This window comes from Vipera berus (assembly GCF_964194415.1).
Source record: "Vipera berus genome assembly, chromosome: 2".
In the NCBI taxonomy this organism is placed as follows: Eukaryota; Metazoa; Chordata; class Lepidosauria; order Squamata; family Viperidae; genus Vipera; species Vipera berus.
The window spans coordinates 270,347,503-270,362,555 of record NC_138203.1 but is presented as its reverse complement, the minus strand read 5'-3'; the positions used below and the strand labels follow the sequence as shown (position 1 = coordinate 270,362,555).

Genomic DNA, 15,053 nt, shown 5'->3' with positions numbered 1-15,053 from the left:
CCTCCTCCTCTTCCTCCTTTCCTTTCCTTTCCCCTCCCCTCTTCCTCCTCTTACTCTCCTCTCCTCTTTCCTCCCCTCTTCCTCTTCCTCCTTTCCTTTCCTTTCCCCTCCTTTCCCCTCCCCTCTTCCTCCTCTTCTTCTTCTTCCTCTTCCTCCATCTCCCCTCTCCTCGTCCCTCCATCTCCCCTCCCCTCCCCTCTTCCTCCTTTTCTCTCCTCCCCTCCCCTCTCCTCTTCTTCCCTCTTCCTCCTCTTCCTCCTTTCCTTTTCTTTCCTTTCCCTCCTTTCCCCTCCCCTCTTCCTCTTCTTCCTCTTCTTCCTCTCCTTTCCTCTTTCCTCCCCTCTTCCTCTTCCTCCTTTCCTTTCCTTTCCTTTCCCCTCCTTTCCCCTCCCCTCTTCCTCTTCATCCTCTCCTCTCCTCTTTCCTCCCCTCTTCCTCTTCCTCCTTTCCTTTCCTTTCCCCTCCCCTCTTCCTCCTCTTCTTCCTCTTCCTCTATCTCCCCTCTCCTCGTCCTGCATCTCCCCTCCCCACTCCTCTCCCCTCCCCTCTTCCTCCTTTTCTTCCCTCTTCCTCCTCCTCTTCCTCCTTTCCTTTCCTTTCCCCTCCCCTCTTCCTCCTCTTACTCTCCTCTCCTCTTTCCTCCCCTCTTCCTCTTCCTCCTTTCCTTTCCTTTCCCCTCCTTTCCCCTCCCCTCTTCCTCCTCTTCTTCTTCTTCCTCTTCCTCCATCTCCCCTCTCCTCGTCCTCCATCTCCCCTCCCCTCCCCTCTTCCTCCTTTTCTCTCCTCCCCTCCCCTCTCCTCTTCTTCCCTCTTCCTCCTCTTCCTCCTTTCCTTTTCTTTCCCCTCCCCTCTTCCTCCTCTTTCCTCCCCTCTTCCTCTTCCTCCTTTCCTTTCCTTTCCCCTCCTTTCCCCTCCCCTCTTCCTCTTCTTCCTCTTCTTCCTCTCCTTTCCTCTTTCTCCCCTCTTCCTCTTCCTCCTTTCCTTTCCTTTCCTTTCCCCTCCTTTCCCCTCCCCTCTTCCTCTTCATCCTCTCCTCTCCTCTTTCCTCCCCTCTTCCTCTTCCTCCTTTCCTTTCCCCTCCTTTCCCCTCCCCTCTTCCTCTTCTTCCTCTTCTTCCTCTCCTTTCCTCTTTCCTCCCCTCTTCCTCTTCCTCCTTTCCTTTCCTTTCCCCTCCTTTCCCCTCCCTCTTCCTCTTCTTCCTCTCCTCTCCTCTTTCCTCCCCTCTTCCTCTTCCTCCTTTCCTTTCCTTTCCCCTCCTTTCCCCTCCCCTCTTCCTCCTCTTCTTCCTCTTCCTCCTCTTCCTCCTTTCCTTTCCTTTCCCCTCCCCTCTTCCTCTTCTTCCTCTCCTCTCCTCTTTCCTCCCCTCTTCCTCTTCCTCCTTTCCTTTCCCCTCCCCTCTTCCTCCTCTTCTTCCTCTTCCTCTTCCTCCATCTCCCCTCTCTCGTCCTCCATCTCCCCTCCCCACTCCCCTCCCCTCTTCCTCCTTTTCTCTCCTCCCCTCCCCTCTCCTCTTCTTCCCTCTTCCTCCTCTTCCTCCTTTCCTTTCCTTTCCCCTCCCCTCTTCCTCTTCTTCCTCTCCTCTCCTCTTTCCTCCCCTCTTCCTCTTCCTCCTTTCCTTTCCTTTTCCCTCCTTTCCCCTCCCCTCTTCCTCTTCTTCCTCTCCTCTCCTCTTTCCTCCCCTCTTCCTCTTCCTCCTTTCCTTTCCTTTCCCCTCCCCTCTTCCTCCTCTTCTTCCTCTTCCTCTTCCTCCATCTCCCCTCTCCTCGTCCTCCATCTCCCCACTCCCCTCCCCTCCCCTCTTCCTCCTTTTCTCTCCTCCCCTCCCCTCCTCTTCTTCCCTCTTCCTCCTCTTCCTCCTTTCCTTTCCTTTCCCCTCCACTCTTCCTCTTCTTCCTCTCCTCTCCTCTTTCCTCCCCTCTTCCTCTTCCTCCTTTCCTTTCCCCTCCTTTCCCCTCCCCTCTTCCTCATCTTCTTCCTCTTCCTCTTCCTCCATCTCCCCTCTCCTCGTCCTCCATCTCCCCCCTCCCCTCCCCTCTTCCTCCTTTTCTCTCCTCCCCTCCCCTCTCCTCTTCTTCCCTCTTCCTCCTCTTCCTCCTTTCCTTTCCTTTCCCCTCCCCTCTTCCTCTTCTTCCTCTCCTCTCTTTCCTCCCCTCTTCCTCTTCCTCCTTTCCTTTCCCCTCCTTTCCCCTCCCCTCTTCCTCCTCTTCTTCCTCTTCCTCTTCCTCCATCTCCCCTCTCCTCGTCCTCCATCTCCCCTCCCCACTCCCCTCCCCTCCCCTCTTCCTCCTTTTCTCTCCTCCCCTCCCCTCTCCTCTTCTTTCCTCTTCCTCCTCCTCTTCCTCCTTTCCTTTCCTTTCCCCTCCCCTCTTCCTCCTCTTACTCTCCTCTCCTCTTTCCTCCCCTCTTCCTCTTCCTCCTTTCCCCTCCTTTCCCCTCCCCTCTTCCTCTTCTTCCTCTCCTCTCCTCTTTCCTCCCCTCTTCCTCTTCCTCCTTTCCTTTCCTTTCCCCTCCCTTCTTCCTCCTCTTCCTCTCCTCTCCTCTTTCCTCCTCTCTTCCTCCTTTCCTTTCCCCTCCTTTCCCCTCCCCTCCCCTCTTCCTCCTCTTCCTCTCCTCCCCTCTTCCTCCTTTCCTTTCCTTTCCACTCCCCTCCCCTCTTCTTCTTTCTCTCCTATCCCCTCCCCTCTTCCTCCTTTTCTCTCCTCTCCCTTCCTCTCCTCTCCTTCCCTCTTCCTCCTTCTCTTCCTCTATCTCCCCTCTCCTCGTCCTCCATCTCCCCTCCCCTCCCCTCTCCTTTCCTCTCCTCTCCTCTCTCCTCTCACCAGAGGCGGATGTCAGCAGATATGAACCCGTCCTTGGTGAGCTGGCTCACCACTATGATGAGCATGCGTCTGCAGGTCATCCTGGAGCACATGCCAGTCACAGAGGAACAGATCCTGCAGTATGTCCGCAGGGTGGGAGACCTCCCACAGGTAAGGGGCATTGTGAAATCAATGGGTCAAAAGAGGAGGGAAAGGAAATTCCTAGAGCTTGGGTGGGGACCGGCAGCTGTGGCCAAAGCAGAGCCTAGTTTTCAGCTGGCAGGATAAAGCTCAGGGCTCAGAGGTGACTACCCAGTCAAGTCCTTTGGTAATCTCCACCCTGGAATTGGCCTAAGAACGTCAACTGTGCAAGAGGAAGTGGCTGGTGGTGCTTCATTTGCGGGGAGGTTGGGATGGACAATGCCGGGAAGTCTTTTTCGGCGATGTGATGGGCCCTTTGGAATAGTCTCCCATTGGAGGTCCATGCGTTTCCGACATTGAATTGCGAGCTCTCCAGAGTTGTAACTTAAGTAACTAAATAAATAAGCACATACACAAATGACCTTCCTTCCAGAAAAAAAATTGAAAATAGCTTTTCCGGGGGTTTTTGGGTTTTTTTCAGGGTGTCAGACCTGCCACAACTTAAACCTCTAGTTAGAAAGGATCCTTGGCTCTATTTATTGAGAAAGGCATCGTTTATTAGAGATCAAGTAAATTGCAGTATTGCAAAGCCAGAACTGAGAATCTCTTTTCAAAATCCCTAAGTTCTACTTTTCCCTCCCTTCGCTCTCTCACATTGTCCACTCGGGTGTGTCCAATCAGGTTCCGGCAAGATGTTTTCATAATGATGGGTCCAGGCGTACTTTGGTATGTGGCTCCCTCCTCCTCCTTAGCTGGGTGACCTTGAGGCAGCATCTCGAGGAGCTACAGCACTAACTTTCGTATTCCCAAACATTCCCCCCTTCCTTTCCCCTCTCCCCCAGTTCAAGGCAGTCTTATCACTGCAAAGCAGTGAAGCACAAGTAAGCATAAGGTGGCAGCTGACAGAGGGGGGCGGTCTCTGCTTTGGTATGTTTTAAGGTAGTTATAAGATTTATTATGGTTATGTTTATGATTGTGAACTAATCAAGGGTCTTCTGTGATTGTGGCGGGATACAAATCTAATTAGTAAGCAAGCCAGTAGTAGCATGAGTGTTGTGATAATGGGGCATGTGTGGTCAGGTGTGGTTAGTGCGTAGTGCTAGGGTGACTATTGGGAAAAAAATAAAAATAAAGAACAAACCCAGAAAAGGGACAGATTTGAAGGAGGCTGATAAGGATAAAGAAATGTTAATGGGTTTTTGTTTATAACCTAGCTTTGCAAAGGAAAAATCGAGAGCAAAACCACGAAAAACTTTTACAAGAAGTAACATTCTAGTGAAAATATCTAAAATCAAACTGTATCTGTTGATTTATTTTAAGAATGACCTAAATAAAGATCAAAGGTGAGGTTTTTTTTTAAAAAATAAAAATCTATAGGATAGCTTTCGGAAATAAGGGACTGTCCTTTATAATAAAGGATATGTAGAAGGTAAAGGTAAAGGTTCCCCCGCACGTGTGTGCTAGTCGTTTTCGACTAGGGGCCGGTGCTCATCTCCGTTTCAAAGCCGAAGAGCCAGCGCTTGTCCGAGGACGTCTCCGTGGTCATGTGGCCGGCATGACTAGATGCCAAAGGCGCACAGAACGCTGTTACCTTCCCACCGTAGTGGCCCATGTTTTTCTACTTGCATTTTTCACATGCTTTCGAACTGCTAGGTTGGCAGAAGCTGGGACGCGTAACAGGCACTCACTCTGCTATGCGGCACTTGAGATTCGACCCGCCAAACTGCCGACCTGATCGACAAGCTCAGCGTCCTAACCCACTGAGCCACCACGTTTTTTTTTAAAGGTAAAAAAGATGCTAATATTTACAGTGAAAGGATATGAGATCACTGTAAATATTAGCATCTTTTTTACCTTTTTTTTTAAACAACCAGCTTTCAACTTTTCCACATACACCCTTTACAAGCTGGTTTAAGATTTAGTGTCGTCCTGCTTTATAGTGTTGCTTTGCCTCCAAGATTTTGGGTGTGAGCAGAGCAGGGTCCAGAAGAGGAAAGATGGCAGTGGAAAACCCAGAGTGCACTGCCGTGGCTTTGATACCTTTTTTTCCTTCCACCTTCTCAGCCCGCTCCTGAAGAGCCCATGGACGTCCAGATTGCAGAACAGGCTCCAGAGACCATGCAGGTATGGAGTGGGAGGTGTGTTTTTTTGTTTTGTTTTTTAGCACACTTCCGGGCAGACTGTGATGGACAAGTGTGAGGTAATTGTAGTGCTTGGAGGCTGTAGGTGATGATTTGCGTCTGTTGAGATCTTCAGTTTTTTTTCCCTTCAAATGTGGGGCGCATTACGAGATCGGGGATCCTTGCTGTGAGCTGCTGCTTCTACCATGCAGAATGAAATTTTCTCCTCTGGAACATTAAATAAAAGGCCTCTTGTCAGTCGGCAGGAGTGCTGATTTACCACCAACCTCAATCAGCATCTTAAAGAGCCACATACCAGAGGCATTATATAAATCCCACACACAGAACAGGCACACACACTGCTAGGGGGATGTTCCTTGTGGATGGGCTCCAGCAAGACAAAATCTCGGGTCCCAGTGACTGGCCCAGATTGGATCCTGCATTAAAGAAAAGGAACAGGACTTTTCAGTCAGTCTTCTTGGTCTATTTATTTATTTATTTAGATTTATATACCGCCCTTTCCCGAAGGACTCAGGGCGGTTTAAAGTCAATACAAACATTAAAACAAATTAAAAAAGATTAAATAAAACCCTGAGAAAAATAAAAAACCCAGTTAAAATTAAAATTAAAAAATTCTCAGCCTGGGCCAGAGAGCTCGAAGAGCCAGGTCTTCAGGTCCCGGCAGAATGAACGGAGGTCGGGGGCAGTCCTAAGCTCCGCAGGCAGCTGGTTCCACAGGGCAGGCGCACCCACTGAGAAGGCCCTACCCATGGGTGTTACCCGCCGGCAATCTTTAACCGGTGGCACCCTGAGAAGACCCTCCCTGTGGGAGCGCACTGGACGAAGGGAGCTTGATGCTGGCAGCAGGTGTTCCCTCAAATATCCCGGACCCTCGCCATTTAGTTAACCTGACCTTTAGTTAACCAGTAAGAACATAGACTCGACAATCCAAAAAAGTCTGGAAAAAGCAACAACAATCATTAAACAGCAACAACAACCCCAGAGCATCACCTAGAGTAGTACATCTTAACCTTGACCACTTCAACATGGCTGGCTGAGGAATTTTGGGAGTTGAAATCCATACATCTTAAAAGTTGCCAAGGGTGAGAAACAATAACCTAGGCCAGGATTAGGCAACCTTGGTTCTTTTATGACTAGTGGACTTCAACTCCCAGAATTCCTCAGCCAGCCATGCTCACGGCTGGCTCAGGAATTCTGGGAGTTGAAGTCCACGAGTCATAAAAGAGCCAAGGTTGCCTACCCTTGGCCTGTGGCTGAGGAATTCTGGGAGTTGAAGTCCACGAGTCATAAAAGAGCCCTTGGCCTAGGGCAGGGGTCGGCAACCTCGGCTCTTTTATGACTCGTGGACTTCAACTCCCAGCATAGCTGGCTCAGGAATTCTGGGAGTTGAAGTCCACGAGTCATAAAAGAGCTGAGGTTGCCGACCCCTGGCCTAGGGTATCAACCGTCCCATTGACATATGCAGCAAAAGAAAATCCTGGGACATTATTTTACCAAGAGTATAGCGTTACTGATGGATCCACATAGGCACAGTAGAAGCAAAGCCAGTTCTGACGTTTTTTGTGCGAAAAGCTGCATAGTTAAAATCCCGCCTCCCCTCCCCCTACCGCCCACTGTCCAGTTTCCACCAATCCAGTGCAATCTCTTTGTTTTGGGAAACAGTCTGCTCGGCTCACATGCTCTCACCGTTCGACCTTGAGGTGTCGAGATTCTCCCAGGCCTCAGACAGTACTCACAAATTCCTCAGGCCACAGAGGGTACGCACAAATTCCTCAGTTCCCGCCCAGCCGCTTGTACATTCCAATCCTCCCCCTCCCTTCCTCCCTCCCTCCCTGGTTTCTGTTGTCTGGCTGCAAAGTTCACAACGAGCCGGCCGTGATGGGTTCATTCTAATCCAGGTTTGGCGATAGAACCAGGTTCAAACGGAGCCAAGGTGGGATAGCATGGAACAAAGAAAAGCTGTTTTAGAGGGCGGTCACCAGGGTGACAGGGAAAAAAGTCAGCTTGCTGGGTCTCCCTGGATGACATTATTTAAACAGAGCATGCCAACTGTCTCAGACTGAGATGGGTAGAAGCTACGTGGAGTCCTTGTTTGCCGACCACTTGCTTTATGACCGTTCAGAGTTGCAGTGGCGCTGAACAACCAGTCCTTAAAAGAGTTCCTGGTCATCTCACCTCCCGGAAAGTCAGTGAAGAAACCAGCGGAGAAAAATTGCAAAGTCCCTCCGGCTTCTTTCCCTTCGCTTGGTGCCTGGCCTCCTGCTGACCAATCCATAGATCTTGCGGTCACGTGACTTTGCATTTACAACCACGATTGCGTAACAACGCCAATCACGACCCCCTCCCCCCATGGCTGAGGACTACCAATATGGAGGGATAGGGCTTTATGGTTGATCAGTGGCACCTTGAATTGCGTCCAGAAACCCACCGTCGGGCAACGCAGCTGATGATACCAAGGTATCTCGACTGCCCATGCCAGCACATTCCGGACAGCTGCAGCTCCTGAGTAGAGTTCAAGGCAAAGCCAACCGTAGACCATGTGTCAAGTGTCCGACGTATGGGCTTTTCAAGTGACTCTGAGGCATTGTTTACCTTAAAAGTCCTTTATTCAGCCTAATACACCGGCAAATGCTTGCTCGAAGGAAGCTGGAATCTGAAATCTCCGCCCCTTGCACAATATATTAAAACACAATTCTCCACCTTTCTAATTTTGTCATTAATCACATTCTCCAATTAATTTAAAGAATCAAGTTTCCCTTCTGTTAGAAGACCCGCCAAGGCCTTATCTTCTTTAGTTAGATGGCCTTGAAAGTGCATTCCTACTCATCCCTCCTCCCAACCTTAAACTAATCTTTTAAAACAATACACAGGTTTAACATATGAAACGGCTACTTCTTCATCTCGCCAAGCAATAACGGATGTTAGCAGCGTGGACACCATGTTGTGACGGCTCGGTCTGGCTTTGTGAGGCTCCTCAGTGCATCCCTGCTCTTTCCTCTCTTTTGCAGCGAGAGACGGCGGCCTCCCCGGCCCCAGCTACGACGGCGGAAGAAGCCATGCCCCAGCAGCGAGGGGAGCCGGAACGTGAGGAATTGCAGCAGGGGGAGCCTCCTGCCTCCGACGTGGAGCCCTGGGCTGCTGCTGTGCCCCCTGTGAGTTCCCTTGGATGGAAAAAAGGGACGGGGGGGGGGGAAGGAGGACCCCCGCCTAGTGCAGAGCACATTGTGGGGGGTGAGGGGGTCCTTGGCGCTCTCTTGAGTTTGCTTGCTTGCAGACGTTTCATTACCTAAACTAGATAACAGAACTGTGGTGGCGCAGTGGTTAGAGTACAGTATTACAGGCTAATTCTACTGACTGCCCAGCAGTTTGGCCGTTCGAGTCTCACTGGCTCAAGGTTGACTCAGATTTCCATCATAGGTCGGAAAATGAGGAGCCAGATTGTTGGCGGGGGGGGGGCAATATGCTGATTCTGTAAACCGCTTAGAGCAGCGGTCCCCAACTTTTCCAGCTTGGTGGCCCGGCCTGGTGTATGTGTAAGGGGCTTGTGTGTGTCATGTGAGTGACAGGTGCGCATGCGCAGCTCTATTTGAGAGACGCGTGCGCACGCTCCACTCACGTGAATGGAGCGTCGCGAGCACAAGCCCCCTTTGCTTGCATGAATGGAGCTTTGCACAAAAGTGCCTGCCGCTCATGTGACTGGAGCTTCGCAGGCGCATGCTTGCCCATTTCTCCCGTGGTGCGGTTTCAAACAGGCCACGGCCTGAGGGCTCGGGAGCCCTGGCTTATAGAAGGGTGGAAAGCACCATGAAGCGGTATATCAGTCTAAGTGCTATTGCTATTGCTAATATCATCACTGAGATGCTAGCGCTGATGATGATGTTACCTAGTTTGGATAATGAAACATATGTAAGAAAACAAGCAGGCTCAGAGAGCACCAAGGGCGTTAACCAGTTCCCGGAATCTCTCCTCTCCCCTTCTCCTCTGCCAGGAGTGGGTGCCCATCATCCGGGAGGACATCCAGAGCCAGCGCAAGCTCAAGCAACAGCCTCCCCTCAGTGACGCTTATCTGAGTGGCATGCCAGCTAAGCGGCGCAAGGTGAGACCGGGCCCTCTTGCAAGGTGGGCAAGAACACTCATTTGCCTGGAGTGTTGTGTTTTTTTTTTTTAAAAAGGTGGTTTTAAAGAAGAGATTGGATGGCCATTTGTTTAGAATGGTATGAGGTTTTCTGCTTGAACGGGGGTTGGACTAAAAGACTAGAAGACCCAGTCTTATTTTCAGAGAAACCCCGTTTATGTACGTTGCCTCCCTGAAAATGAGACTGGGTCCTTTTTTTTTCCTTCTCCCTCCGAAAAAGGCTCCAGGTCTTATTTTCAGGTTAGGCCTTACCTCACCTTCGGCACTGACAGCCCCACCCAGCCAGTCCACTTCTTCTGGGGCTGAAGTTCTGCAGCTGTATTTGGGCCTGCATTTTGCAGTCAGGCCTTTCCAGGCCTCAGCAGCCGAGAAAGCCCTGTGACTGGGAAATGCAGGCCTGGCTGCAGAAGAGGCCTCAGAAGTGGGCCGGCAAGAAGAGGCCTGGCTGCATGGTAAGTGGGTGCGGGTCGGATGGGGCAGCTCCACACCCCCAGCCCTGCCCTAACTTGATTTTTAGGTGTGTGCCTTGTCCCCAAACGGGCTTATTTTTGGGATAGGGATTATATTAGGCCCACCCCCAAAAATCAAGGTCGGGCTTAGTTTTGGTGTAGGCCTAACTTTCAGGGAAATGCGGTATAAAATTTCACTGATGCTTAGATTTTTTTTAAAAAAAATTTTTTTGCAGACAATGCAGGGTGATGGCCCCTCATTGCTCCTGTCAGAGGCCGTCAACAAAGCTGCGAGAGCAGTCGGAGCAAAACCTTTGACGAGCGCCGAGAGCCTGAACCGAGACCTTGCTGATCCGGCATTGCAAGATGGCTACCAGCAGCAGGTGGGATGTGTTCCTTGGCTGTGGGTCACACAGAGGGCACAATGGCAGGTCCCAGAGGCTTCCTTAATAGAAAGGGGCAGTTGCCATAAAGGGCCCTGGTGGTGCAGTGGTTGGAATGCAGTATTGCAAGCTGACTCAGCTTCACAGCCAGGAGTTCAATCTTGACCGGCTCAAGGTTGACTCGGCCTTTCAAGGTGGGCAAAATGATTGTGGCGGGATGGGGTGAGAGGAGCGGGTGGTGGGAGGACAATATGCTGACTCTGTAAACCACTTAGAGAGGACTCTAAAGCAGGGCTTTTCAACCAGTGGTACGGGTACCACCTGTGGTACATTGGCACCCGGCAGAAAAGTGGTAGCGGGGGAAGGGAATGAGCTGAAGCGGTGGCAGCACCGCAGAAGCCTGAGCGAAAGATGGCTGGAGCTGCAGGGCTGTCAGGGCTCAGCGGAAGCGCCAGGATCAGCGCCAGGCTCCAGTTGGAGCTTGGCGCTGATCCTGGTGCTTCTGCTGAGCCCAGAAGAAGCGCCGATCAGCTGGATTGTTGCAGCATCTCCAATCCTGGTGCTTCTGCTGAGCCCAGAAGAAGCGCCGATCAGCTGGATTGTTGCAGCATCTCCAGGGTCTTGTGATTAACATTCAGATGCTTCGCAACTGATTCATTGTGTCCCAGGGTCGTGAAGTGACCAAAACCTGCTGCAACCACCCAGCAGAGGGGGGGGGAGGGAATAAAAACCAAACTCCACCCCACCCCCGCTGCCAATCCTCAACAGAAACGCTCACAACAATGAAAACCTCGGACAAGAGGAAGAGCACCACCGGGCAGACTGGCAGGTGTCTTGCTCGGCTGTGGCTTGCGGGGAGGGGGGTACATTTTTCAGTGCCATTGTAACTTCGAACAGTCACTAAGCGAACTGTTGTAAGTCGAGGACTACCTGTACTTCATCACTTTTTTCCTTTTTTGTGGGGGTCATCAAGTTTTTGACACCTTGCTAGGCGACGTTGCCATATCCTAAAAGTGGTACAATGGGTGAAAAGGTTGAAAAGCCCTGCTCTAAAGCACTATGCAGCGGTATATAATTCTAAGTGCTATTGCTTTGGCTAATCGATGCTCTGCTTTCTCCTCCCCCCCACTTTTTCCCCCCCAGTTGAAATCTGATCTGCAGGAAAAACTTCAGGCTGATCCCAGCTTCAATCCTCAGCGCTTTCCCAGTGCCCAGCAGGCCTTTGTGGCTGAGGACTCCTAAGAGGGGCTGGCCGGAAGCGCCTGAGGCCAGGGCCTGTTCCTCAAGGCTGGCCTCACTCCATATGTGATTGATGCAGACACCCACTCCTTTCTCAGGCCAAATATTTAAATTCCATTTATTTTCCCCCATGGTTGCAGTGACTATTCCCCTCCCCCAATCCCCAAGCTGCTGCCAAAATCAATAAATAAAACCACATGTCTAGATCCAGTTGTTGTGGGGTTTTTTTTCTTCCTCCCCCTCAAAAAAATAAAAATCTATTGCGGATTTTATGCTTTGTAGCGCCTTTCATTGTCTGGAGTTATTTTTGCCAAGCTGATGTCGTTTCTGGCTCACACAGCCAGAAGGGAGGCGTAAAAGGAACCACACGGGCTTCAGCTTTAGTTTAGTCATTGTACACTGTGCAGCATTAACAGTGCAAGGCGTCTCAATGGTGTGTTCTCCCAAAGGCAACTGGACTGTGTTTTTACCTTGAGGAAGAAGAGGTTTCGCTTCTCACCCAAGAAGCTTCACCGGTTCTTTTTTTGAAAAAGCATCTCTTGAGACAACCATGACCTGGATGACTTGAGAATCTCCATAGACATCTTAACAATGCAAGGTGTACTGAGATCAAGAAGCAGCTTTCACAGACTCCACGTGGAGAGCGGGGGAATCTCAGTTTTCGGACACTGAATTTAAGTAAGAAGCTGACTAAACAGGTGGATTTGGGACTTAGGTTTTCACCGTACAGATAGTCCTCGAGTTACGAATGTAAAGGCTGCCCGTTCCATTCGTAACTCGGGAGATTCGTAGGCGTGAATCTCGTCCCTTGAACGTGATTCACTCCCAACTTTCGCTCAGGCGCTTGCTAGTTTAATGCGTGGGCGAATGCGCGGCTTGTTAAGTGAACATGAAGTATCTCGTTGGGGAAGGCCATGGGGGGTGAGGATAGTGATGGAACAGGCCATCTTCAGACCACCCAAGGCCTGCCCTGACCCACTGAAATACCTCAGGCTTCCTCACCTGGGGGCCCACAATTGCTCCCCTCCCCCCATCCTGCCGTGGCGAGATACTCACCTTGTGAAGATCTGTCTCCAGCCTCTCCCTGCTCCTGGCAAGAGCAGAGGGTGGTCTCCGAGGCCCAGAATGGACCTCTGGAAGCACGGTCACCGCCCACGGTCTCCGTTCTGGGCCTTGGAGGCCTAGAGCAGGGCTATTCAACCAGTGGTAAGGGTACCACCTGTGGTACATTGGCACTTGGCAGGTGGTACGCAACTATCCTAGAAAAGTGGTAGCGGGGGAGGAGAATGAGCTGAACCAGTGGCAGCACCGCACAAGCCTGAGCGACAGACGGCTGGAGCTGCACGGCTGTCAGGGCTCAGCGGAAGCGCCAGGATCAGTGCCAGGCTCCAGCTGGAGCTCGGCGCTGATCCTGGCGCTTCTGCTGCGCCCAAAAGAAGCGCCGATCAGCTGGAATGTTGCAGCATCCCCAGGGTCTTGTGATTTACATTCAGATGCTTGGCAACTGATTCATATTTATGACGGTCACAGTGGCCCAGGGTCATGTGAAGTGACCCGAACCTGCTGCAACCACCCAGCAGATGGGAGGGGGGAATAAAAACCAAACATACCCCCACCCCAATCCCGCTGCCAATCCTCAACAGAAATGCTCACAACAATGAAATCCTCGGACAGGAGGAAGAGCGCCACCAGGCGGGCAGGCAGGTGTCTTGCTCGGCTGTGGCTTGTGGGCCACTTTTTTCAGTGCCGTTGTAACTTCAAAACAGTCACCAAGCGAACTGTTGTAAGTTGAGGACTACCTGTACATCACTTTTTTCCTTTTTTTGGTCATCAAGTTTTTGACACCTTGCTAGGCGACTGGTGGTACTTGGATGTTGCCATATCCTAAAAGTGGTACAATGGGTGAAAAGGTTGAAAAGCCCTGGTTTAGAGGAGGCCTCCGAGGCCCAGAGCAGACCTTTGGAGCCCCACTGAAGCATCCCCCAGCATCATTTCCTGGTGGCAGCAACCTGGAAAAGGCCTCTGACGTCCAGATCAACCCTTCAGAATCCAGCTGAAGCATCCCCTGGTGTCATTTCCGGGTGTCGGAGGCCTTTTCTGGGCTGCTGCCGCCTGGAAATGATGCCAGGGGATGCTTTAGTGGGGCTTGGAAGGCCCGTTCTGGGCCTCCGAGGCCCAGAACAGGCTGTGGACAGCAGGCATGTGCTTCCGGAGGTCCATTCTCCCCCAGCTTTTGTTCCATTCTCTGTTGCATGGAACAGAGGCCTAAACTATTGTGAGATCATGCAAGATCAGTAGTGTGAGATCTTGTGCCATTGATCTCGCGTCATCTTGCATTACTTTAGGCCTCTATTCTCTGTGAATGCACCGCAGGAAGCAGCGAAACAACTAAGAAAGCGAAGGATCTCTCGATCTTTGCAAAGTGAGTATCCATAGGCCTAGTGCCTAGGCCAGGGAGACCCGGGGGGCGGGTGGGGGAATAGTCAGGGTGAATGTTGCAGTGCCACTGCGGTGTTCCGTAAGGATGAACGACTGCTTTGGTGCGGCAACATGTGTAATTTTGGGACTTTTGTAAACACTAGGGGGCGCTTATCGCGTAACTTCGAATGTTGGCTTAGGCCAGGGAATGCTCGTAACTTGGGGATTACTTGTAGTTGGTCTGCAAAACTGCTGAAACGTAGGAACGTTTGAGGTCCTTGCTGCTTTCTGAGCTTGGTGCTTTTCTTGCAGACGTTTCATTACCCATCTGGGTAACATCACCGCTAGGAGTGGTTTGTTGTTTATATAGAAATGGCTTCCCCTGTCAGTGTTGGTGGGAGTGTTCTTAGTAGTTCCTTGATTAGACCGTTGTATGGAGAATTTTCTCCATCTCAACCTCAAATAGAATAGGATTTGGAAGGGTCCGTGTAGGTCATCTAGTCCAACCCCCTGCCCAAGCAGGAGTCCCTACACCATTTGACAGACGGCAGTCCAGTCTCTTCTTGAAAGCCTCCAGTGATGAAACACCAACAAAATCTGAAGGCAGTCTGTTCCAATGGTTGATTGTTCTGTCAGGAAATTTCTCCTTATTTCCAAGTTGAATCTCTCCTTGGATCAGTTTCCATCCGTCATTCCTTGTCTGGCCTTCAGGTGCCTTGGAAAATAGGTTGACCCCCCCTCCTCCCTGTGACAGCCCCTCAAATATTGGAAGTCTGCTATCATGTCTCCCCTGGTCTTTCTCTTCACTAGACTAGCCGTGCCCAGTTCCTGTAACCGTTCTTCATGTTTTAGGCCCCAGGCCCCTAGAGCTTGGCCTGCCCATCACTTCATGGCTTGACTACTGAAATGAACTCTACACGGGGTTGCTCTTGAAGACCATTCAGAAGCTTCAGCTAATGTAGAATGCAGTGGGCACTTTACAATTATGGGTGCGCCTCAGTATGCCCTCATCACAAGCTGCAGTGATTGCCAGTTTGCTTTTAGGTGTGATTCGAAGCGCTGGTCACTACCCTACAAAGAGGGATCGCTTGTCTCCCATTGTTTCAGCCCAGCCATTTTTTTCACCTGGCAGGGTTGGTATACCCTGGGTTCCATTGATTGAGCAATTTCATCTGTGGGGGCCACAAAGTAGGTTCGCATCCCACCAGGCTCAAGGTTGACTCAGCCTTCCATCCTTCCGAGGTAGGTAAAATGAGGACCCAGATTGTTGGGGGCAATAAGCTGACTTTGTAATAATGCCGCTTGGGTGTGTGTGTGAAAGCCCTAATAAGCAGGCATATACATAGAAT

The 15,053-nt window shown here is 51.0% G+C and overlaps 1 protein-coding gene across 7 annotated transcripts in view; it reads left to right on the top strand.

Moving 5' to 3' along the window:
- Positions 1–11,553, top strand: part of BAG6 (BAG cochaperone 6) — a 47,604-nt gene extending 36,051 nt beyond the window's left edge. For all 7 annotated transcript variants that reach the window (XM_081321990.1, XM_081321993.1, XM_081321991.1 and 4 more), the window contains 6 exons: positions 2,823–2,969; positions 5,004–5,063; positions 8,089–8,232; positions 9,069–9,176; positions 9,901–10,047; positions 11,191–11,553. In XM_081321990.1, the coding sequence (XP_081178116.1) occupies positions 2,823–2,969; positions 5,004–5,063; positions 8,089–8,232; positions 9,069–9,176; positions 9,901–10,047; positions 11,191–11,289 (705 nt within the window). In that variant the 3' untranslated portion in view covers positions 11,290–11,553. The remainder of the gene's footprint in view (positions 1–2,822; positions 2,970–5,003; positions 5,064–8,088; positions 8,233–9,068; positions 9,177–9,900; positions 10,048–11,190) is intronic.
- Positions 11,554–15,053: the final 3,500 nt, after the last annotated feature.